This window comes from Heterocephalus glaber, unplaced genomic scaffold (genome assembly GCF_053883595.1).
Source record: "Heterocephalus glaber isolate CG9 unplaced genomic scaffold, H.glaber_assembly_v1.0 deba00001442, whole genome shotgun sequence".
In the NCBI taxonomy this organism is placed as follows: domain Eukaryota; kingdom Metazoa; phylum Chordata; class Mammalia; order Rodentia; family Bathyergidae; genus Heterocephalus; species Heterocephalus glaber.
This window is the reverse complement of record NW_028258296.1, coordinates 54,539,065-54,565,387: the sequence shown is the minus strand read 5'-3', so window position 1 is coordinate 54,565,387 and position 26,323 is coordinate 54,539,065. Positions and strand designations below refer to the sequence as shown.

The window sequence follows — 26,323 nt, the reverse complement described above, 5'->3', positions numbered from 1 at the left end:
GAGTGAAGGGCCATGTGATTCCTCAGCCCATAAGGTCAAGGCCCTGCATGGTTGAAGCCTTCCTTCTCTCCTCCCCTCCAATGACCTCTGCACTCTGTTCCAGCCTCACTGACCCTCAGGGCCTTGGAGCAAGTTGATCCCTGTGCTTGGTCTGCTCCCTCTATATGCAGTACACCTGCAGAATTTTCTTCCTCACCTTCATCTTTTTAGTTTTAGTGGTACATCTTTGCAAAAGATAATGATTACATTCATTCAGGAAGTTGGTACATGCACATGATACATCTTAATTTTTTTATGTCCGTGCCTTCATCTTTGATCAAATGTCAGTTTCTCAGTTAAGGGACCACTCTATTTCAAGGTATAACTTATCCCATGCCTCATCCCAACAGTCCACATCCCCTTCATTGTGTTTTTTATTCTATATCACTGTTAGAGCTTGTGTCTAGATGTCCCCAAAAAGCAGCATGAGGTCATAGGTGGGGCTTTTCAGGGGTGGCTAGATCTAGAGTGTGTGATGCCGAGTTGAAGTATGATACTGGGATCAAGGATGTGGATTACTAAATTAGTCCACTGATTGGTTTGGCATAGTTCTGGGTAGAATTAAGGGTGCCCTAAGGGCAAGAATCCTGGATGGGACAGAAAGAGGGTTGTCCATTGTTGCTTGCTGCTTGCTACCTTGCTGCTTTGCTGCCTTCTACCTGCCATGAACTGTTTGTTCTCTGCCATTCCCCTCTGCAATACCACCCTGCCTGAGAGCCAGCCAACTATGGCCTTAAACCTCTATAAACTGTGAGCTACAATAAACATTTCTTCCTTTAACTTTGGGTGTTGAGTATTTTGTCTCAGCAATGAGAAAAGTAACTGAGACAATCACTATTGCCTTCTAAAATACTATATTTACTCATTTGTTTTGTTTCTTGTCTGTCTCTCCCCACTAACATATAAACTCCATGAGAAAGCTGGTATTTGTACTATTTTGTTCAGTGCTTTTTCACTGGTACATAGTCTGTCTAGTACATAGTAGGTGTCTGATACATAGTAGGTGCTTATTAAATATTTGTTGGATACTTAACCTGCTGACTCCTTTGACCTTGTTGGATTTAATTATAATAAAACTCAGTCTGAATATGAGATTAGGTAGGTGTTTTAGGAAAAAGAGCTTACCTGAAGGCATTCCACCTGATAAAAAGGTTATTTTATGAATAAAATATTTTATGAATAAAAGGTATTCTATCAAACTAATGTTAATACAGAATCTGGACTTTCTGCAAGAGCTCTGCACAAATGGGGAATAATATATGAAAAATTACAATCAGAGGATAATATGAACTGTACAAATAGGAAATGTTGTAGAAATTAGGAAGGAGAGGTGGCCAGAGAAAGCTCCACAGAGAATTGGCACTGTAGTTTCTCTGAGAGGATGAATCAGCTTGGACAAGCTGGGGGAAGAACACAAAGTGGTCCAGGTAGATGGAACATAAGCAAAGGCACAGAGGACCACTGCACTGAAGCAAAGGGCACACAGTATCTTGGAATTTAGGGAGCAGAGATGATGGGACCTGAAGAACCATACTGAGAAGATCCTGAAAGTCAGGGAGAGGGCCTCAAGTCTACTTCTTGAGGCAGATTCTGGCTCTCAATGTGAACAGGCATAAGGGGAGGGCCAGGATTGCCTACGAGCAGGGCTGTGCTGTTTCTACTGCTTATCTTTTGTCTTGCTTTTATTTATTTTTTTGTCTTGCTTTTATTTACTTTCTGTAGTTTTAACAAAAACACACATACCTGGGTTGCATGCTCGACCTACTAAGTCAGGGCTCCCAGACCTGTGTGTTTTAAGTTCTACATTTCTTAGGCAATAAAACACGGCAGATTCTGGAGCTTCTACCATAAGGGACGATACTTCTGCCTTTCTTCCTTTTTCCCACTTGTCAAATCTTTGTTCTTCTCTCAAAATGTTTTTCTCCAAACATTAATTGTTCTCCCTGGCTCCTCCTTTAATTTCTTTCCACCTCTTCCATAACGTATGAGTCCAGACTGGAAATAAGATTGCAATAATGACTCAATCTATGCCAACAATAGTAGGAGGATTACAACCCAGCTGTTGTATGTCATGGTACATTAACATGACCAACTGTCAAGACAGCCTTTGAAAACCTAGTTCAACATTTTCTTAATCATATTCAGACTCCCTCATAACTCTTAAAATGGAATGATTAAAAACATATTCATCTCTCTCACAAAAATTAAGTTCCACTCCACCAGAAATGATTAACCATATTAATAGACACATTCTTTTGAAATACAATACAATGTGCACAAATCTGCTAATTTGCTATCTGATAATTCATACCTTATTCTCCTTGAAATAAAAATATTTTAAGTAAGTTAACACAGTAAACAAGGGAGCAGAAAATAGTGTTTTAAATAACCCTTGATATTTTCTTTAAAAATAGTTAATATGATCACATTATACACATTTATCTAGGTGGGTTGGCATGGAAGTATGGAAAGAGCAATAGGTTTTGAACCAAGGGCACTGAGGTCTAAATCTTAGCTCTGCTATTTTCTAATTCTGTGATTCTGGAACAATGACTGAATAACAGTTGATAACTGGAAAGCAGTCAGGATACTGGGATCTAGACAGGCAACCAAGAGAGGCAACCATACCTGCAATGCTTCTGTTTTCCCATCCGAGGCAAACAGAGTGAAAATAATACTTATTAACATTTGGATAATGGATGCATGGAGAAGTATTTTATGATTCTTTGCACATTTCTTCTATTTGTGAAATAGTTTATAATTTTAAAAGTTATTTTACTTGGAATGAAACTAAGAATTATAAGGAGGAAGTTATCAATTAGATATAAGGATACATTTTCTAGTAAAGGTCTCTAGTAGTGACTTGATTGACACACTGTATTCATACATTTAAACATCAAACTTTTAGTGAGACTTACATTATACAAAAGAATAAAGTTCCTGTAACAAAAGGGATTTGACTAAAAACTAAAGAACCACTTGTCAGGGCTATGATTAAAAGTCTTCGCATATTTGCTAGAGAGGACTTAAGATCTTTGGTCATCCTGACAGTCTATGTTTAAATCATATTTCCTCATAGAAACAACCCTACTGTTATGATTTGGATCAAAAATACCCCACCCCACCCCCAACCCCAGTGGCTTTTGGAAGCTTTTGGAAGCTGATCACATCATGGGGCACTAACCTTAGCAAAGAGGTCATAGCCGCATGTGCTGTTAGGAGGTGGAGCCTTGTTGGAGGAAGTAGTTACAAGGGCATGACCTGGAAGTGTATATTCTTGTCCCCAGCCCATTTCTATCTCTGGTTCTTTCTCTTTTGCTCTGCTTCCTGACAAGATTTCTTCTGCCACACCCTCTCACTATGGTGTTTCTGCCTTGGAGCAAGCCTGACCCTGGACTAAAACCTCTGAAACTGTGGGTCAAAATAAACCTCTCCTTAGGTTGTGGGTGTCAGGCTTTTGTCCCAGTGATAGAAAAGTAAATAATACACCTACCAAAAGCATTCACCATTGAGAAAGCTATCATTTTTGAAGAATCTCAGAATATCAACAAGCTTTCCTGTAGTCTAAAAAGGCAATGAGAATCTTTCTGCTCAGACTGAGAGCTCTGGCTACTTTCTTCTCTTTTTTTTGTTCTCTCATTTTATTTTTTAATTAATTTTATTGGTACATTTTAGATATACATAATGATCACATTCATCATAGGAAATTTGTACCTGTACATGATATATCTTGATTCTTCTTTATTCCCCAATCCTTTTCTCCCACTTCAACCCTTCTGCACCTCCTTATTTACGAAAGATTTGTTTCCATTTTTTCCTTCTATTCTTTTTTTTTTCTTCCTTTTCCTCCCTTCCTCAAAGAGGCAGAGCACAGACTACAACTTTCCACAGTAAGATGCCATTCTGCAGCTTTATCAGGGCCTCAGTCATGAGACTGTGTAAGTCCCACGAGTCTAGGATTCACCTGTGACTATTAAGCTACATCCCCTTCTACCTCCGGGCTCTAACATCTTTCCAAAAAGCATCCTTAACGGCACAACATCTTCCTTGCATCTATGGAGAACCTGACAACCTGAGCTTATGGCAAAATCATTTTCTCCATTTCAAGATAAAGAAACCGAAGCTGGCTCTCAAAAGGCTAAACAGAGAGTTACCACATGACCCAACACTTCCTCTTCCAGCTATATAACCAAGAGGATTAAAAATATGTGGCCCCACCAAAACTTGTACACAAAATATTCATGGTGCATTATGCATGATAGTCAAAAAGGAGAAATGTCCCAAGTGTCCTTAACTGTTGAATTAATGAATACAATTTGGTATACTATATTCACACCAACCATAAAAAGGAATGAAATATTGATACACACTACCACATGGGTGAACCCTGGAAACATTGGGCAAATGTGAAAAAAGATAAGCAGTACAGGTTATATACTGTATAATTCCATTTATATGAATGTTCAGAATGGACAGATCTATGATGAAAAAAACTAGATTAGGAGTTTCCAGGGGCTGGGAGAAGGGGAAATTGAGAGTGACTGCCAATGAGCATTAGGTGTCTTTCTGAAGTGAATAAAATGTTCTGGAATTAGACAGTGGTAATGGTTGTACAATTCTGTGAATTGTGTACTATAAAAGGGTGAACTGCATGGTTGTATGTAAATTACATTTCAGTAAATCTGTTATTTTGAAAGAAGAAAGAAAGAAAAACTGGAAAAATTAAATTGCTCAGTCCTTTGCCTTTTACAAAGGTGTGTGTGTGTGTGATATTCGATTATAGTTAAATCCAGTTCAACTCAGTTAAAGACAAATGACTAAGCCAGGCATGATAGCACATGCCTGTAATCCCAGCACTCAGGAGGCAGAGGCAGGAGGATTGCCGTGAGTTTGAGGACAGCCTGAACTACATAGTGAGACCCTGTCTCATAAAAACCAACCCCCCCAAAAAAAAGACAAATGGCTTACAAGTGATCATGTCTAAATGTTTCATATATTAATCCTACTTAGATTGCGGGGCCCTGACAGAAAGGCTACATAAAGTATCTCCTAAGTGGCTTTCACTACTCTCTTCTTCCCCCCCCCATTAACTTTATTGGTACATTTTAGGTATAAAATACAGTTACATTCATCATTGGGATCTTGTACCATTGCATGAGTCTCTTGATCCTTATTTTTTTTCCCCTTCCCTTGCCCTCCCTTCACCCCCTCCACCCTTCCCTATTTGCAAAGACCTTGTGTCAATTTTTTTCCTCTTCTCATATTTTTTCCTTTCCCTTTTTTCCCTTCCCCTACCGCTCACAATTCCCCTGCTCTTTTAGACCTTTTCTTCCTGTTACACAATATCAGTTTTACATTTTTTAAATTACAATATTAAGATCTAGGAGACATTACCACAGATTTTACAGAATTTAAAAGGATATAGAAAGCATAGCACAAAAATCTTTTTTGAAATAAATTTGACAACTTCTAAGAAGTAACTTAGAAGACAAATTAATGAAACTAACTCTGGAGGAAATATAAAATTTGAATAGCACCTATTAAAGAAAGTATATTCCTAGCTTGAAAACCTACCTATATGATAACAACAGGCTCATAAACATTTTAACTGATAAATTATATCAAACATTTAAAGCAGAAAAAAGAAGGAACACTTCTCCCCTCATTTTGGGAACTCAACATTGTGCTAATCCTAAAACTGGATAAAGATAATAGAAGAAAAAAGTATGAACATAGATAGAAATTTGTTTAACAAAACAAAACTCTTAGAAGTCAGATCTGGTAGTATGTAGAAAGTGGTTTTGTTATAGGGATGGCAGTGTTGGTTCAGCATTGGAAGATCCACCCCTAAAAGTAATCATTTTAACAGAAGAAAGGAAAAAGCCATATGATCCTGTCACTAGTTGGAGAAAGAGTATTGGACTAAATTCTACAGCTGTTCATGGTAAAAGCTATTAGGAGACTAGAAGTAGAATAGAACCTTCTCAACAGATCAAAGACATGTACTCCATACTTCCAACAAAAACTCCTTCTATGAATGGAGACAATACAATGCTTTCTCCCTAAAGTGGGGAACAAGGGCAGTTATGTCTACTCTTCATCTGTCCCTTAGACTTTGAAACATAGGTCTAAACCAAAATAGTCTGGCAATAAAATGACACGACTAGGTTAGGATTGGCACAGCAGAAGCAAAATCTTTATATGTAGATGAAATGATCATCTACACAGAAAATACTAAGAAATCTCTAGGAGCCCCCAGAACTTGTACTTGAATTTAGCAGGATTAGAAAACACAAGGTATATATAAAAATCAGGTCTGTGTATACTTGCTATAAATGAAGAATTGGATATTGAAATTTAAAAGTTATGTAGGAGTACAAAGGACCCAGAAAAGCCAAAAACAAAAACAAAAACAGTGCTGGAAGATGTTTAGCACCCAATTTTAAGACTTCTTCTAAAGCTACAGTAATCAAGGCAGTGTTGGTGTAAGGAAAGACATACAGATAATTTGAATAAAACAGAGAATCTAGAAATAGAACCACACATATATGGTCCACTGAGTTTTGAAAGATTATTTAACATTAACATTTTATAGAATATAAACTCAATTCAAGAGCTGAGGAAGAGAGAGTGTCTTCAGCAAATGGCACTAGAACACTTGGTATCCATATATAAAAAATTAACCTCAACCCTTTTTTTCCATACATGAAAATAACTTGAAGGAATCTATGAACCTAAATAAGAAAGCCTAAAAGTATAAAACTTGAAGAAGAAATTATAAGGGAAAATATTTATGAATTCAGGGTAGGCAAGAACTACCTATGATACAAAAACCATGATGTATAAAAGAAAAAAAATTGATGAGATTCCATCAAAATTTAGAACTTTAAATGACATCATTAAAATGAAAAGTAGTCCTTAAACAGACCATGTTTACAATGCATATAACCTATGAGCAGAATATATAAAGAATTGTTAGAGCTCATTAGTAGACAACCCAATTAAAATGTAGACATAAGATGATAAATAGCCAGTATAGAACAAGGAATGGTGTGCAATTCTAGAACCAGAAAAATACTAATCAGTACAATAATAAGATTGAATTATACACTCATTAGGGAGATGAAGTCAAAAGTTTTAAAAGCCTTGTCATGACTTTTTCTTTTTGTTGGATTCTCCCCCTTTGCGTTTAATTTGTCAAGCCCAATGGATTCATTCTGCTGGGTTTCCTGGGGTTGTGATCCTCATTGTCTTTTCCTAGGGTATTGTCTAAAATTTTTTGGAGTGTTGGTTTGGTATTCATGAAGTTCCTAAGGTGCTCTTTATCATGAAAGCATCTTATTTCTCCATCAATTTTGAAAGATAGTTTTGCAGGGTACATCAATCTGGGTTGGAGGCTGTTTTCCTTTAGGGCTTGAAATACATCACTGCAAGCTCTTCTTGCCTTGAGGGTTTGCATTGAGAAGTCTGCTGTGATTCTGATGGGCTTTCCTTTGTATGTGATTTGTTTCTTTTCTCTCACTGCTTGCAGAATTTTATTCTTCTGTTGGATTTCTGGAATACTAACTATTATTTGCCTATGTGTAGATTTTTTTTTTGATTTAGGTTAGCTGGAGTCCTATATGCCTCACTTATCTGTATGTCAAGTTCTTTTCCCCTCCTTGGGAAGTTTTCTGCCATCACTTCTGTGAAGAGTTTTTTTATGTCATCTGCACCCTCTCCTCTTTCTTCATTGACTTCAATCAGTCTTATGTTATTCTTTTTTTTTTTCCTTATGTTATTCTTCTTTGCATTGTCTAGCAGCTGCTGGATTGATTTCTTATGTTCTCTTACGATTTTAAAGCAATTTTTCTTTTCCTCCTCACTAATTGCAATTATATCTCCTATATCTGAAATTCTATCCTCACATTGGTTCATTCTGTTGCGCAGACTTTCGATGGAGTTTTTAATCTCTTGGAAATCTGTTTGTATCTGTTTTATGGATTCCATTTGTTTCCTATGTTGGGATTCCATCATGTTCCTCAGATCCTCTATTTTTTTATCTGTGTCCTCTCTAGATTTATTAATCATGTCTTGCACCATGAGCAAAATCTTTGCTGTTATCTGAGTAATTATTTCTGATTTCATTTTTCCCAGATCCTCTTTTGTTGCCAGTTCAGAGGGTCCAGGTGGTTGAGTATCAGAGTGTTCCATCTCATTTCCCTTTGGGGTTGCTGTAGGTGATCTGGAAGTCTGTTTTTGAGGCTTGTTTATGTGTCTTCTCAGTTCCACGTGGGAGGGGGTGCTTCTGGCACCCACGCGGCTCACTTTCTGTGCCCTAGGAGCTTGGGATGGCAGCAGGGGAGCTTCCTTCAGGGTGCTGGGACCGGCTCAACTTCTTGGCTCTAGGAGCCTGGGATGGCAGCGGAGGAGCTTCCTTCAGGGTGCTGGGACTGGCTGAGCTTCACTGCCCTAGGAGCCTGGGATGGCAGCGGGGAAGCTTCTATCAGGGTGCTGGGACCAGCTGAGCTTCTCTGCCCTAGGAGCCTGGGATGGAGGTGGGGAGCTTCCTTCTGGGTGCTGGGACCAGCTGAGCTTCACTGCCCTAGGAGCCTGGGATTGGCTTTCACTACTAAGTACTCATAGATCATTATATTTTATGAAAAGGTAAACAACCCTTTGTTATAACTGTCAGATAAAACTGATTGAAACATGTGCTCCATACTATGTTTTGACATAAGATAGAAACATAACCATTATGCTGCCCTGATGAATATATGTCATGTTTATGCCTACATTCTAACAAGAAAAGTATCCATGAAAGTCAATCAATTTGGTCTTCCACTCACCAACGCTTTCACTCCAACCCAGGTTTCTGCCCAGTGTCCCAGGAGCCAACAACTGATCTCTGCTTCAGAAAGACTATGACTGCTACAAATACCTGGTTCTTTTCTTCGGGACTTAACAACAAACTAATTTTTGAAAACTCCCCTTAAACCTCTTGTTTCTGAAATTTCAAAATAATTCCTGAAGTTCTATAGTCCTTTAAATATAAAATTGTTACTGCCACCCCATTTTCTCTCCTAAAACTCAATAGCACACCAATAACCATCCTCTACATAGCTTTTTCTTGAAATAATGGGCACAGTGAGGGGAAAGCTGACAACAGGTTGATAAATAAACTCTATCCTAGGCAGCCTCAGCTTGTACTTAAAAAAATAAGGCCAGATGATGATCGTGCTGCCTCCCCCCACCATAGATACACACCCACACCACCCTCCACCCTGGAATAACAAGTTGTCATCGTCATCATCACACTGCAGCCCTCTGAACTATATAAAAACAAAACACAACAAATAACAGCTTTTCTGGCCACCAAAAATAGATGGCCCAGCCAGGAATAGTGCTGCCAGAGACGACGAAACGAGGCATGTGACAGAAAGGACAGTTGAGCCACAATGATACGGGGAGCTTAAGGTTCCAAGTAGATTCTCCACCAGCTTGGCTGGGTCTGCACCTTCAGGACTTGGTGTTTGTCCACAGTTGGTTCAACTCCGAACGATTTTTTGCTGAGTGGAGTTCAGGGGGGGAAACACCACTCAATGGCCCCAACTTTTGCCTAGAATTTTCATTAATCATTTCTCAGTCCTTCACCAGGAACAAAGGCAGTTTTGAAGGGATGCTGCTGTGGGACTCTGTATAGATGACAGCATGAACATGGAATGTCACTCCTATTCACTGCTCAGGCAGTGTACCTACTCTTATTGAGTCCTTATCATGATCTATTGTGGCTATCTGTTGAACTGTCTCCCCAATTATATTTAGAGTTCCTGAAGAGCAAGAAAGATCTCTTACATTTCTTCCAAAATGAAAATCATGTCACTGGTTTTTGACTTGTGTGCTGTTGTTTTAATGATTATAAAAGTACGATATGTATTTGTGCCAGGGGTTCTCATCCTCAGTGGATGGCATAGCCTAGAAGGTTCCTAAGCAAGAAGACTTGAGATCACTCATTCTAAACACAACAGATCCCATGGGGGCTCTCTTATCTCGTGCATGTCTGTTCCCTATGCATTTGTGCATAATAAAATACAATGGAAAAAAACAACAGAAAAGGAGAAAAAAAGCCACACTACTAAGCACCAGGCACTCTGCTAATCAATATATCTAGCATGAAAAGAAAATACTGTGCTCGGTTTTATGGAGCTCAGATTCGAACAGAAAAGACCCGCCTTTGAACAAACAACTCATATCATTAAAGGGAAAGTTCAAAGTATGCTGAAAGCTTACAACAGGGTGACAACCTGGTCTGGATGAGAATGGGAAGATAACTTGGTGATAGGTCATCCTTGGTTTTTTACTCTTTTACTGGTTCAACACTCAATCAATTTTACCCTGCCAATTATGTCTCTGAAATATCTTTCTGTTTCACTCATCTATTTTTCTCATTCCTCTCTGGGCATTAGCACCAACCTCTGCTTAGGGTGTTGAGCCTCCCTACTGTTCTCTCTGCCTCTAATCTTTTTTTTCTTTTGGTACTAGAAATCAAACCCTGGGGCTTCCCACTGAGATACCTCCCCAGCCCTTTTTTAACTTTTATTTTGAGACACGGTCTTGCTAAGTCACTAAGTTGCCCAGGATGGGCTCAAACTTGCAATCGTCTGTCTTAACCTTCCAGGGCACCACATGCCTGGCTTCTGGCTCTGGTCTTTATTCCTCCAATCTGGTCCATGCTGGAGCCAAAGAGACCTTCCTAAGAGATAAATCTGCTCATGTCGTCTCCCTGCTTAAAAAAAAAGTTTAAGTGGTTCCAAATGAGCTTAAATAAAATTTAAAGCCTTTACAAAACTTGCAAGGTTGCATCTGCTGATCTCTCTGTCTTTCTTGTCTCGACTTTTCTCCACGCTCCTTGTCCCCCATGGTCTAAGGGGTACTGACTGGCTATAGTTCCTTCTCTCATCTGAATCTTGATTCATGCTGCTTCTTCTGCATGGAGCATTCCTCATTCTTCCCTCTCACCCAGTGTTACTGGTTCATTCTCCTTCCTCCTGTTTAATCAGAATGAAGAGCAAGCCTGGAGAATACCGAACATACAAAGCTAGTTAGGCCTTCTAAATAACCTCAGCTTGGCTTGATTTGCAAATATTAAGAGAAACTTATAGGTGAAAAACTGTGCTTACAAATGAAAGTTTAGGGTCTCCGCTCTTCTCATCTATAAATTTTTGAACTTTTTAAGACACCGATGCAAACAAAACCAGTATGCTTTGGACACTGTTGTTATGGAAGCATAAATGCTTTTTTTTTTTTAATGAAAATACAGTTTGCTGGTAGCATTCATTTTCCAAGGCTGTAATTACTGAGAAACACTCAAATGTTCAAAAATCTCCAAAACTGCAGACCTTAAAGGCAGCAGGGACTTGACTCAGATTCACCTAAACTAGACTGTAATCATTCAGAGTTCCATAAGCCCCCTCCCCCAAAGAAGAAAGTTAAAAGGGCTTCCTATTGTAGCATTTTTTTAACCACCCCCCCCATAGACTTTGAGATCCAAGTGCAGTTAGCAGGATGGGTGGGATTTCAACAGGCTGACTCACTGTGGTTAGATTCTGACTGCCAAGGGATGCTGGCATCTTTCTACAGTGAAGAGAAAAGCGGCTGGCTTTGCTGGTGTTTTCTTGTTAAAGACAACAAAATAAGAAAATATGTAAACAAGACAGGGCAGTGGAGGCCTCCTCTTGATTTTACAGCCAAAGACTCCTGCCCTTCTATGGTTCTTTTATAGCCTCTGCCATTTTTATTCTATATCTAACACCAAATTGTACACACGTCCCCCAATGGAGCCTCTCTTTGTGTGAATGGTCCCTCCCATTCCCCCCCAGAAACATGGAATCATTGGTGTTTTCTTAGTTTCGTCACTGTATACCTGTATAACTTTGGGCAACTTATTTGAGCCTTGGACTCTTCACTGGTATACTGGATATAATAATAATAATATCAGGGCCAGGGATTTAGCTCAGTGGTTCTGCTGCCTGCCTTGCAAGCGCAAGGACCAGAGTTCTATCCCTGGTACCCCCCCCCAAATAATAATAATAATAATATCTGTCTCAGAAGTTAGGAAAATAAATTGAAACTAGTTGAAATAAAATATCTAGAAAAGTGTGCCTAGTGTATAAAAAGCAACCAATATTTTTACTATTATTACTATTGTGATCTTTTTAATAAGTCCTGTCAAATAATGTCAGGGATCGAACTCAGGACCTTGTGCTTGCAAGGCAGGCATGGCGCCACTGAGCTAAATCCCCAGCCCTGCATTTATTTTATCATTCCAGTTTAGAAAAATATATGTAGAGTTCCTGACTTCTCGGCTTTCCATCCTACCTAATCAACACACCAATCCCTGTTTTAGAGCCATTCACTTATTGTGAATACCAAGTAATGGCAGGAGAAATACAAACCCAGTAGAATATCTTATCTTCAGTTATTTTCAACAAATTTAGTTTAATTGATAAATATTTACTGAGCACTTATCACATACTGCATTATATCAGATTCTAGATACCAGAAAAGAATGAGCACAATATGATTTTTGCACTCAGGAACCTTAAAGGATTAGAATGTTAGTGATAACATCCTCCAAAAATGACACCTGAGCTGAAGGATGAATAGGCTTAACCAGATAAAGCAGGAGAGGTTTTCCAAGTAGAGGAAAGAGCAGGAACAGAGACATGAAAGAATAAAATAGCTTTGAATTGGAAGTAGCTCAGAATTAATGGAGTAAAAAGCATGCATTGGATAACACCTGGGCTAAAGTGGATTTCCACTTTGCCTAGAAAAGTCTGATTCCATTTCCAAATGAGCTAACACTTACATTAGTACCAAACTATCACCAGCCAAGCTTCTAGGTAACAGAAAGGACAGAGATGTTCAGGCCTACATTAGGCAAGTCCCTTATTCTTTGTGCATTTGGTCCTTCACTTCCAAATTGGCGTAACAATCCCCTCACAGTGTTGTTGTACTCATTAAATAAGAAAATACTGTCACATACTTGGAACTGTACTTAATACATAAGAAGTGACAACCAGTGCTAGCTGGAATCAACAATGTGCTACGGTGCTTTCACTCATCCCAGAGATGAGGGGCTGGGGTGGGCACAATAATCACTGAGAAGCATATATGAAAGAATTTTTATCAACTTGTGACTATGTCCATTGGCATGTAAAAATTATTTCTGACAAAATAATCAGTCAGGATTTAGATCACGGTACATGAACTCTAGAACCCTGAAAAATTCTCAATGCCTGCTAGTCCTGGTTTTCTCATTTGAAAAACAGGGCCAATGATGCTGGTTTCATGTCTTATAAAGACAAAATAAGGCAACTTATCAGAAGCACTTAATCTGCTCCTCAAGTCTACAGATCTGGAAGGGACGGGGACCCTTCCATTCTCTGGTGGGGGGATCTCCTTTACAACAAAGTTGACAAAGTTTAAAAATCACTTGCTTATTCAAAAATATAAATGAAGCATTCATGCTAAGTAATACTTTCCTTTCATCAGGAGAAACAATACCTGTTGGTCTCAACCTGACAAATACTCATGAGAGGGAGAGTTGAACTTACACCAGGAGCAGTGCAGGGTTAGCAGTGTGGCTCCCATGAGTGCTCCCCAACCATCATCTTCAACCTCCCACACCTGTTGCTCATTGAAGGTGGAACAAAAAAAGAAAAGATAGATCTTTTCCAAATGAGAAGTGGACCAAGAGACAGAGAGAGGGAAAGGGTGAAGAGGGAAAGGAGATGTAAAAAGAATTAAGATGTGTTATGTACATGTATCACCTCCACATGATGAACGTAATCATTACATACTGCACACATGTACTAATAAAATAAAATAGGAAAGAAATAAAAATGAGAAAGAAAAGAAAAATCATATGGCTTTTGTGACTCTTGAAGGCATCAATTCTTCTCTGGCACACAATCTTTAGCATGCCACTTCCTCTATTTTTTATAATGGTAGTAATGGGCCTTTATACAGATAAGCCCAAGGGTTACTTAGAGATTGTCTATAGATAACATCATAATCAGTAGCCATAATGGAACAAAAATGATGGATTGGGTTCCATCACAATTCAGAACTGCTCATTAGAAGTCATTGTTACAAGAATGAAAGCTGGCTGAGAACCTCTGACCTGTCCTTTAAAAGAAGTCCACATTATGTGACACTTGGACCCTGGAGTTGGATATTGGCTATTTTAGCCAACTTTTGAAGGAATTGCCTTTTACTGGCCTGTTAAACAACGGAAGGGGTTATGGGGTCCTAGCAACCCAATAGACAAGATGTCCTCCAAAAATAGCTTGGATTTCTCCTGAAGATCCTAGGGAGGTGAATCAAATCCTCTTCACTGGTTTTTCTTTCCAAATTCTTTTGCTTTTATTTTTCTAAGAACTGTAAACTCTGGCCATTTTCCATGATCTCAGGGCCCCTGGGTAGACAAAACTTGATGATTTCAGAGCAGAAATAGGCCAAGAAACTATGGCATTGAGTGTGCTGAGTCCAGACAAACAATATTTATATACACATCCAAATTTGAAGAGAAAATGTATTTCTTTAGGTTTCAAACACTGTAATAGATAAAAAGCAAAAACAAAAACTTGTTACAAAGTTTAAAAAAAAAAGAATGAAAGCACAGGGCACAGATTGGGATTGAAGATTTGCAAGTTATGCATTTCTGAAAAACTTCTTTGATATTATAAAAGAAATATAAAATACAACAATGAGAAGATTTTTAAAAATTGAAAGCTAAAAAAAAATTGAAAGCTCAGACAACAGGATTTGAAAAGATATTTCACCATGAAACACATCTAGACTTCGAGTTACCACATAAATATTTATCATAATCAGTTTTTGGCTAAGGGAAAGTTCAGTCCACAAGGAGATACTACTCTTTCCCTTTTGAAGAGGAAAAATTAAAGTCTGATGGCACAGGTCTTGGTGAAGAAGTGTAGGAATGAGAATCCTTCAGCCTTGCTAGTGTACAATCACTTCAGAAAGCATTTTGGCAGTTTATTTAAGAGTTAATACTTAGCTATCTTAAGGTTCTGCCTATCCCATCTTCTATGTACTCATACAGAGACTTTTACAAGATCACACATACCAGCTTTGTTTTCAGTAACTGAATGCAAACATCAATGAATAGCCAAAGGAATCAGCTCTATTAATCCAGGCAATGGGATTCTACAGAGCAATTCCTCTTTTGGTGAGAGCCTACCCATCCTTCATCTGAGGGTTACAGATTGTATGTTTTTTTAAACCTCACAGCACATGTCATGGCATTTTGCCATTTTTAGGCTGGGGCGCTGGAATGTGCCCTGGCTCCTCCTATATTGTTTCTAATCAATGTTTCCTCTAATTTTCATGTCTTCTCATGAAAGATTTTCATGTAATATGTAACATCATTCACAGTCCACAGAATGGATGAATGGATGTAAGAATCAACACACATTCAAGCGTAGCACACCTGAGTGTATTGGCAATGAGTTTCCGAGAAAGAAGTGTGTCTCTGCCTCCTTGTTGCATATCTTTTAGTGGTCTTTTTTGCTTCCTACCTTGGTTTCCATCAGTGATTCGCATCAGGAGAAGCAAAGATTACTTTGTGATATTATAGCTGAACACTAAGTTGGGCCGGGGATTTAGCTCAGTGGCACGGCGCCTGCCTTCCAGGTGAAAGGTGCTGAGTTTGAACCCTGGTACCGCAAAAAAAAAAAAAAAAAGAGCTGAACACTAAGAGAAAGGACTTGGGTCTTTGTATCTTTGTATCTGACCCCCGTTCAGCACCCAGCTCAGCCCCCAGTGTCGGCCATTTATCTGTTCAGGGCAGGTGATCTCGCACTTCCACATTCCCAGGCACCTCCAATGGAAAGAAACCTTAGGCAGACTGTCTTTCAGAGTACTCCACACAGCTTTTCCCATCCCTTGTGCCACAGCAGAGCCAAAAGGTGAAAAAAGAGGAGGGAATGAGGTGTTACCACCCTCATGCCCCCCCGACACAGGTATTCAGAGGCTCAGTATTCAGAAGCCACTTAGTATTCCTGAAAACTACATCTTAAGAAAACCGGTAGCCATGACAACTCTGAGCAAATAAGAGCAGGCTGTTCAATTAATTCGTAGGCACATGTTATATGGAGCATTACTGCTCACAGGAATATCTGGGCGGACACACTTGAAGTCCTAGGGAAACATCTATGATTACAAGTTAAATAAAGACAGCGTAAACCCATTTCAACACAACATTTTTTTCTCAACACAACATTTTTTAAAAAGGGGGAATGTCACTCTTTTATGTCCAAAACTATCATTTCAGAGAGAAAGAAAGAGAGAAAGAAACTCACTTAACTCAGGATTCATTTACACAGTACTGGGTTAGGCCCACTCCTCGGATATCCCCCCAGGGGGCATGCAAGAGCTGTTTCTTTTTTTAGATGTGTTTGTAGACAGTGGGTGCTTTTTCTGGGCCGTGTAAATCCCAGTAGACAGATTCTTTGGTCCAAACTTCCTGGATTGACCCAGCTCACGGGGAGCTGGAGATCTATATTACATTGTTAGCTTTTGAGCAAACTAAGGACAAGCAAGGACTTTCAAACAACATTGCCAGATTCCTGTTGCAAAGCAAAAGGTTCTGACTGAGCCACCTCAAACAGTAGACAGTATCCCAATCTCCGGAGTGGTCCAAGCTGGCAACAGAAAATAATGCTGTTTAACTGGACTGAAACTCTTGGGCTCACTGTGCTGCAGTTACAGATTCCCAGGGTGCCATTTAAATTTCCTAAGTTTATCTGAGAAGCATACCAAGAGCACAAGTAAGTCCCAGTTTATTGGTACAAGCAATTGTGCATAAACCACAGCCCCTGGCACATAGCTAAGACACCGTCTAAACATGGGGACAGGTGCTCTTGAAAGAAATACCATCATGAGAACAATAGCCATAATCCAGACTAATGCACAGGTCATATTTATATAAGACATCACTATTTCACAGTACTGCTTCTAAGTGGGATTAGAACTGTCCACCCATGTGACTTACCTTCTCAAAGTCTCGAAGAGCCTGAGTTTGCACCTGAGGGGGCCTCTCAAATGCTCTTAAGGAATGTGTCTGCCCAAAAAGGATCTTCTCACCGCTTCTCCAGCTTTGTGACTGCATCAGAGGGCCTCGATCTTTAGGGTCACTAAGAAAAGCTGTCAGTGAAACAAAACAATAAAAGTTCATATAGTGAAGGCCCATGATCATTCTAAATGGCACATTCTAGCAGAATTCTTTCTGCAAAATACAAACCAATTCTAGGACACATGAAAAAGATTCACATAAAGTACCCATAGTAGATCATATTAGTAATGATCCCCAGTGTATACAATATAGCTTGTGTCCATGCCTCTTTGCAATGTGATGGTCATATTCCTTCCATCAAGTAGTCTGTTTCTCTAGCTCTTGAATCTAGGCTGTTCAAGTAACTTGCTTTGATCAACAAAACATGATGAAAATGCAACTGCATGAGTTCCAAAAACTAGTCCTTGAGGTGCTTTGCTTTTCTGCTCTTGCCTTCTTAGTACCCCAAGGCCACCAGGCCATGAAGCCCAATCTACATACTGGGGAAGGAAAGGCCAGGTACAGGGAAATGAAGACCCCCCTCCCCCTCAGCCAATGACCAACTGCCAGACATGTGAGCAAGGATCTTGTGGATCCTTCTGGACTGCCAGAAGACAAGTTATTACAAGGTATTACAAAATAGTTCCAAATGAATTACTTCATTAAACAGTCACTGTAACCAGAGAAATAGGCTAACATAATGACATCCAGTTTGCTAACGAATAAGTAAAGTATTACAAAGTTTGCTTGCCCAATATCACATTGCTAAAAAGTGGCAGAATCAATCCTATATTCTTTACACTTGTCTCTCCTAGCAGTGTGTGTTATTTTAGCAACTAAGAGCACATGATAAGATTAGAGTTGGGGAAACAGGAAAAAGGGTAGACACTCAACTATTCTATTGACCAGACAAAAGCATTGCTCTGGGAGAGCCTATTAACCCTTTGACTGCTTTTGAGCAGTGACACTGAAAGAATAAATAAGGGCCTTAACAATATCATAATGGTATCATAATTTAAGTGAATCTCTAGCCTAACATTATTATAGTAATGATTGTGCTCTTATTATGAATTCATTAATAATCACAATAAATAAGATTACTAAGTGCTTATTTTTTGCCAAGCTCTGTACTACGGGCTTTTCTCATTTAAACCTACATCTAAACTAGGTATTATTATTATTGTTGTACACATTTTAACAGCATATTAGGAAAGAAATTTATTTTAGTGGCAGAGTTTATTTTAATCTCTTTACAAGTGACTTTAGTCTTGCAATCACAGTCATGAAAAGTGTGAAGAGTATGAATTTTAGTGATGATTTACTGTAATGTGCTGACTCCTATCACATACAATTCTATGTACCATATAATTCCCCACTGGTGATTATACAACTGCTACTGGAAATTATATACTACAGTAGTACTTGCAAATTTGAAAATTCACAGAGGCTTGAGGAGACTGCCATGGTGACCTCAAAGAGCACCTACTTCCAGGAAGATGGCAGAGTGGTGAACAACAGAGAGACAGTTTCTCTAAGATTTGGTGTTCAGACACTGGAATATAGCAATGTGAGGAAGAGAAAAAGGAGAGAAGTGGGTCCCCAGGACCTAGCAAGGATCTGAAAAGAGAATTGAAGCCAACAGGGGGAGCAGAGAGAGAGAGAGAGAGAGAGAGAGAGAGAGAGAGAGAGAGAGAGATACCTCAGTACAGAAGAAGGAAGTGGCAAGTGGTGCTTTCTCCCTGAGGCCTGACTCACTACATGGGAGGGGCAGCTCGAACCAGCAGATGCACAGTGACTACTGGTGACCTCAGAGGGCTCCACAGAGAAACATACCAGTGGAATGGAGCAGTGGATGCAGGGGACTGCAGTGGCTGGTGAGCTATTTGGGTTCAGACGTCCCCCAGCAGATGGTGACTGGCAAGTCACCATCCAGGGGCCAACTGAGCTTGGAACTCAGAGCAGCTTTGGGTTGGCTCCATCTAGTGGCTCCCAGTGTTAGGGTGAGGTGGAACCAAGTTCAAGTTGGCAGGAGTCAAGGAGTCAAGTTCAAGACCACAGGAGGCGCAGAGAGTGTTGCAGGCTACACAAATCAGCCAGAAACTGGCCTGAGCTTCAATGGAACTAAAGGTGCAGGTTTGCTGGGATTATCCACTGTCCCACCATAAATCTGTAGCTGGCTTTCTGCGATTAGTCAACATAGACCTGGGCTCTGTCTGCCCACTCTGTCTACCAGTGACAGTGGAAACATGCCCTAAAGTGAACATTTTTTTTTCTTCTTTTTTTGGTTTTTCCTTTTTTCTAGATTATTTGTTCTTGTTTTTATATGAATATGAACATTGTTTCTAGTTTTGCTGTTGTGGTTATTTTGTTCCATTCTTGTTTTTATTTCTTCCTTCTCTCTTTCCCTCCTGTCTTCTTCACCAGTTTCTGAAAGTTTGCATAATCTTCTTCTGTCCTCCAGCCTTGCTTCTAATCTCTTCCTCTTCTTTTATTTCTCTATTCACCCCCCGACTCCTTTTAAATTTTCTGCCCTCATGGTAAAATTGCCATATTGAAGGCATATTTAATGTATACAATTTTCTGGTGTGTTTTAGATTTTCTTATATAACCACAAATCTAGTTCATACAGTAAAAGATGGCAAATTAATAGTTACCACAATTTGTCATTTTCTAGGCTGTTTTTGATGATATTGTTATTGCTGAATGCACTACTTTAGCCAAGGTAACATAGTTGTTCTAATCAGTTCTTGTTCCTGTTATGCCAAGACTGAAATTGCCTAAGTAAGGGTCATAAACAAAACTGTAGGCCAGTGCCAAAGACTCAGAGGCTAGGTCAAATAGGTAGCAACTTTTCATCTCCAATAAATGGAAAGGGTAGGATCTTGCAACAGACTCAAAACCCAAAAGCCAGTGGTACCTGGAAGACATCTCTGAGAAGCAGTCATTTCCTAAGGGTTCTCAATACTAGTAATAAAGCTGCCTGTCATAAGCAATTTACAAGCATCAACCCAGAAATTAAACTTCAAAAATATAGAAAATGAGAAGACATTTAAGCAAGATGCAACCCCAGACTTCCAGCTTGCCAAAGGCAAACCAAGTGAGCGATGAGGTGGAACAATTCAAAAATCAGCCACCTGGACTCTCTGAAGTTGTAATAGCAGAAGTAACAAAGCAGATAAATGAGACTCTAGAAAAAAATCAAATCAGAAATAATCTCTCAGATAACTACAGAGATAATGACCATAATGAAAGACATAGTTAGTGACTCTGGAGCAGATACAGATTTTAAAAATAGAGGAGCTTAGGAAAATGATGGAAACCATGAATGCCTAACATAAGAATGAAATGGATCCATGAAGCAGATTCAAACAGATATCCAGGAGATTAAAAATTCCACTGACAATATATGCAGCAGAATGAGCCAATGTGAGGACAGAATATCAGGCATAGAAGACAAGACTGCAGTTAGTGATCATGAAAAGAAAGATTTCTTAAAAATAGAAAGGGACCATAAAAAATCAACTGCTAGATGATGCAAAGAAAAATAACGTAAGATTGATCAGAGTCAATGAAAAAGCAGGAGCTAGCTCCAATGACATAAGAAATCCGTTCACAGAAGTAATGGCAGAAAACCTCCCAAGCATGGAAAATGAATTTGACATACAGATAAGTGAGGCATATAGAACTTCAATTAGCCACAATCAAAAAAATCTACACCAAGGCATATAACAGTCAAGATTCTAGAAATTCAACACAAGAGCAGAATATTAAAAGTTATTAGAGAAAAGAAACAAATCACCTATAAAAGTAAGCCTATCAGAATCATAGTACACTTCTCAATAGAAATCCTTAAGTCAAAGAAAGCTTGGAGTGAGGTATTTCAAGCCCTAAAAGAAAACAACCTCCAACCCAGATTGATGTACCTCACAAAATTATCTTTCAAAATTGATAGAGGGGCCAGGAATTAGCTCAGTGGTTCCACCACCTGCCTTGCAAGCATAAGGTCCCAAGTTTGATCCCCGGTACCAAAAAAAAAAAAAAAACAGAGAGAGAGAGAGAGAAACAAAATTGATACAGAAATAAGATACTTCCATGACAAGGAACATTTGAAGAAATTCGTGATCACCAAACCACCACTCCAAAATGTTCTGAAGGACATTCTAGAAAGAGATAATGAGGACTACAACTCCATGAACCTCCAACAGAATGAATCCACCAGACAAGGTAAATAATTAGACAGAGAGGGGAAAAGGGAATCAACATAAAATAATATGACAAGGATAAGTCAATACATGTCAGTTATAACTATCAATGTAAATGGTCTCAATTCACTAATCAAAAGAAACAGACTGGCAGAATGGATCAAGAAGCAAGATCCAATAATATGCTATATACAAAAAGCACATTTAATTCAAAAAGAAATTCACCAATTGAAAATCAAACTATGGAAAACAATACTGCATGTGACAGGAACCCAGAAAAAAGCAGAGGTAGCTATTCTACTTGCAGACAAAGTGGATTTCAAGCCAAGACTGACTAAGAGAGGCAAAGAAGGTCACTACATCCCTGTAAAGGGACCAACCCAAGAGGAAGAGATAACAAACATAAATATACACTCACCAAATACCAATGCACCCAATTATATAAAACCAATATTAATGGATTTAAAAAGTAAATGAGCACGAATACAATTGTAATGGGGGATCTCAATACCCCACTATCACAAATAAACAGATCAAATAGACATAGAACAACAAAGAAATATCAGAGGTGGATCTTAAAGAGCTCCAAATTCAAGGAAAGAATGCTAAATAGGAAACCAGGAATTTCGTAAGGCAAGGCCCATGGCATCCTTACCTGATGCATTACTTGTTCTGGGTACCATCTCCCCATCATCCTCTGCCAAATAATCTCTGTGGAGAGAAACACATCATTACTTAGTGAGATACCATCCCACAAGGTCCCCAGGTCCTGGAGGGAAACATATTCATATATTCTTTTCATTTATATCTCCACAGTATTTATTAAGCTCCTACTACATATAGAGGCAGCCATTAAATAAGTTCACAAATTTTAATTACTATCCTGGTAAATGAAAGAAAGTGCAGAGGGAACTTAACTTATATAAAGACATGAAGAGAGGAATTAAGCCTAGATAAGGAGGATGTCAACTAGATAAAGAATAGAAGCAAAGGAATATTCTCTCACATGGGAATAACAAAGATGTTACTATAGGAAGGACCCTAGGCTGTTAGAGGAACAAAGAAAGCCAATGTTAGACCAGATCATGCAGAGCCTTGTGAGATAGGTTAAGGATTTGAGTTTTATGTTATAAGGTATGAGAAACCACTGGAGGACTTTAAATTAGGGAGTGAAAGGACTAGAGAATCTACTTTTCAGATAGATCATTCTAGCTGCTGAGTGAGACTATGTGGGGTGGAAAAGAGAGGATGGTGAGAATCTGTATTCCAAGCAAGAAGACAGAGGCATTGGAGAGAAGCCAAAATATTCAAGGTAGGCTTAGGAAGTAGAATTGACACAGAAAACTTGAAAAACAGAAAAACCCTATTCATGAAATGTTGGTAATACCAAGATTCAGTCACAAGAGATTTATCTGTCCAACACCTTGAGCTCCACCATTCTTAGCACAAAGGGGAGGAAAAATTTCAAAATGTACTCAACAAATATTTGTCAAGCACCTGCTATGTTTTTGGTACTGTTTTAAACTCTGTGAACGTAACAGTGAACAATCCAGACAAAATCTTTGCACTCATGAAATTTACAGTAAGGGAAGATAAGTAAAATGTACAGTAACAATTGGGAACAAGTAGTATTTTTTTCAAAAAAGTTAAACAATGTGGTTAGGGACTGAGAGAGGTAAAAGGAGGCAGAGGGGATTGCAATTTTCAGTAGACAGGGCATCTAAAGGTAGCTATGCGGGTGTCTGGGGCAAGAATTGTCTGAACTGACAACATAGAAGGTCAAAGCCCCTATGAAGGAGCATACTAGCATTTACAGAGCAGCAAGGAGGCCTGTGTCGCTGAGCAAAGACAGCACATGAAGAGTGACAGGAGATGAGGTCAGGGAAGTAATGGGAGGGCTGTCAGGGACATAGACTGTATACAGTCTTTCGGGATGTTAAGAGTCATCATTTAACCAATGGCGTGCCCGTGAATCACAAAGAGAGATGAACCGAGTAGTAATGTTTTAAAATGGTGGGCTACGTTTTGACAACAGCCTGTGTGGGAGGGTAAGGCAGAGACAGAGAGATGATTGTAATAATTTTACAGAAAGATGCTTTTTGTTCCCAGTTGGTTGCAAGCAAAAAGAAATCTGTACTCAGAGATTTAAAGGGTTTCTCTTTTTAAAAGCCAGATAATAGTCACAGGGAGGCAGAAGAGAATCTGGTATTTGTTTGGAAATTGATGTTCTTTCTTCCCTGTCTCAGGACTGGGTGTTGGCACAAATTCTCACTTTGTTAAATCCCAGATGGCCATGAAAGTATCAGACAGAAAACACTGGACTGCACGTAACTGGCAATTCTTTATTAATCAAAACTATATTACCAGCTTGTTATTCTACCAAGCTTTCTGCCTTTCCTTCCTCCCTGTCATTAAAGTTTCCTTGAGTGTGAACAATGTAAGAGAGGAATGTACTACTTATGGGATTCCTCTTTGTTGAGATAAAGCAGGAGAAGGAGGAAGTCAAAACTATTAATCATAACAATATCTCTAAAAATTTATAGGGGAAAAACCTGTCTGTTGCTACTCACTATATATGCTCAGTCCACAGACAAAGGCCATCATGAATCTGCCTTAAGGAGCAAAATCAACCCTCAGGGCAAATCAGGCCGATCCAATATGATTAATTTAATGTACACTGGGTTGACCCATTTCCAATTTCCCTTGGAAAATGAGACAATCCAAAGGCACTAGGTCTGCCTGTCCATATACGGTGATAACTAGTACACTTTAAACAGAATAGCCATGTGTTTTCCAATTTGCCAGTTCCTCACACCAGTCTTATAAACCCAGCTCACTCACTTACTTTTTTAAAAAAAATAAACAACCCAACATAATTAAAAGGACAAAAGGCTTGAACAGACTACTTTACAAAAATAGCTATGTGAACAATCAATAGTATATAAGATCAACATCTTAATTCAGCAGGAGAAAGACTAATAGGTGAGCAGGGTATCAACAAGTCAGTTGCAGTGCTGAGGGGACAGGTAGTGCAGTTATAAGGGGCACGCCTGCCTGGCTCCTTGTAGATCTCTATGGCTGTTACCCCATTATACACAGGCAAAATTTCATTTCTACTTTAAGAGATAGTTGTAAGAAACCCATTTGCTTCAATATACAATGCATTAATTTGTAGTGACAAGCTACTAACTGGCTTACAAGTCATTTTTACCTCTCTGGGCTTCAATTTCCTCAAGTATTTGTAAAAGAAAGGCATGAATTTCTACAGTATGCAGTTCTATTCTAATAGATTCTTAACTACGAACCCCATTTTAATAGCTCCTAAGATCCTGGAGTACTTTCCAGACATTATCTCACTCAATCCTCCTTGCTACAGATTCCACATTATAGATCAGGAGCAGGTTACAACAAAGCAATGCACATCAGCTCTCGCAAATAGCTCATCTTCTCCACCCACCCACACCACTCTGAGCCTGCTGGCTGCCTGGTGTGAATCAATAACTGGAATGATTGAAAGGTCACTTTAGATGGGTACTGAGTTAAAAGGCATACTTGTAATCTCTCCAGAGATTTCTTAAAAATCATTTTAGTTCTATTAACAGCTCAAGTTCCTTCTCTTACTGCCTGACAGTGGTGCTCACTCAATTGCTTTGAAGGTTGGGAAGGAATTTGATGCTCCCCAGGGGAAGGGAATCATAGTGAAGAAACACAGAGTGTATGTCTAGGGGATTGAAATTTGTGACAATGGACAATAAGTCAAAGTGCAGAAAATCGGTGTATGGTAGAGGCAGACTCCAATCCTGGCCACATACACACGCACAAAGCAGTAAAATATGTTGAAAAACTCTTCTGTATTATCCAAATCTGAAAAAATATTTGTACATCCTTGACCTAGTTTCTTAAATCTCAATGTTCTAGATTTGTAAAAAATATTAGTCCATGAATGGCTCATGCTCAGCTAGCATATCATTCCCCCAAGGTATGTATAGCTCTCCTATATAAGTGCCCACATATAATCTTATCCCCAAGATGTTTTGACTTTAAATTTTGTTCTTCCTGAGGAAAAGAGAAATCAGCCTTACCTTTCTCTTTCTCCCTATCTCAACAATCTGCTAGTACCAAAACCAATTCCACTACAATCACACTCATTAATGTTCTTGCCAAGATGCTATTCTGCTAAATTGGAAGACCCAAGCATTAGCACAACCTACTCACAAGCTGTTCACTTTCTTGATTTCTGCATGCTGTATCACCTATATTTCCTTTAATTAGCTGATAAGTAGCCATTAAGATATTAGACTCAAGCAATACATAAACATTTCACATCCCACATTACTAGGTTTTCCTATAGTTTTCTGGGTAATTAGATTGGGAATGAACAGAAAACAATTGCTTTTTTCCAAAAGCCATCTGCTACCCCTGATACTCTGATGCTATCACACTGCGCCTGATAATTCCTTCCAGTAATATTCTAAAAATGGCAGCTTCACTTATGGCAAGAAATATCCAAAGCACTTTTGCTTTGCTTGAAATGGCTACTAATATAGCTCCTTTCAAGATTGGAGCATCTTACTGGTCCCATTAGTCTAGTCACTTATTACATTGGCGGGGGTGGATACTTGAGTTTCTTCTTTCTTGGCAAAGAGTAACACCACAGTGGAGCTGATAATGGTATCTTTTGAATTGTATAGTTGGTGTCATTGGCTTGCATTTTGGCCTGTTTGACTTGTGGGCTGTCAATAGGAACAGATCATGTTCGTGGACCACCTTATTCACAAGAAACGACAAAATGCTAATCATCACAAATCAGATTTTGCAACAAGTCTCTGAATAGTATGAGACGGTTGTATCTCAGGACCAAGATCACCATCAAAATGATTTCTAAGGTGCTGATGTCTGTCTAGACCACTGGTGGTGAGCCTATGGCATGTATGCCACAGCAGGCTGTTTGTTATCATTGAAAGCT

General features: G+C 39.0%; 1 protein-coding gene across 13 annotated transcripts in view; it reads right to left on the bottom strand.

Moving 5' to 3' along the window:
- The window catches only part of Pde4dip (phosphodiesterase 4D interacting protein), a 248,460-nt gene that overhangs the window by 161,161 nt on the left and 60,976 nt on the right, over nucleotides 1–26,323 (bottom strand). For all 13 annotated transcript variants that reach the window (XM_013075467.3, XM_087212735.1, XM_004853867.4 and 10 more), the window contains exons 2-3: nucleotides 22,013–22,068; nucleotides 17,096–17,247 (exon numbers count right to left, since the gene is read on the bottom strand). In XM_013075467.3, the coding sequence (XP_012930921.1) occupies nucleotides 17,096–17,247; nucleotides 22,013–22,068 (208 nt within the window). The remainder of the gene's footprint in view (nucleotides 1–17,095; nucleotides 17,248–22,012; nucleotides 22,069–26,323) is intronic.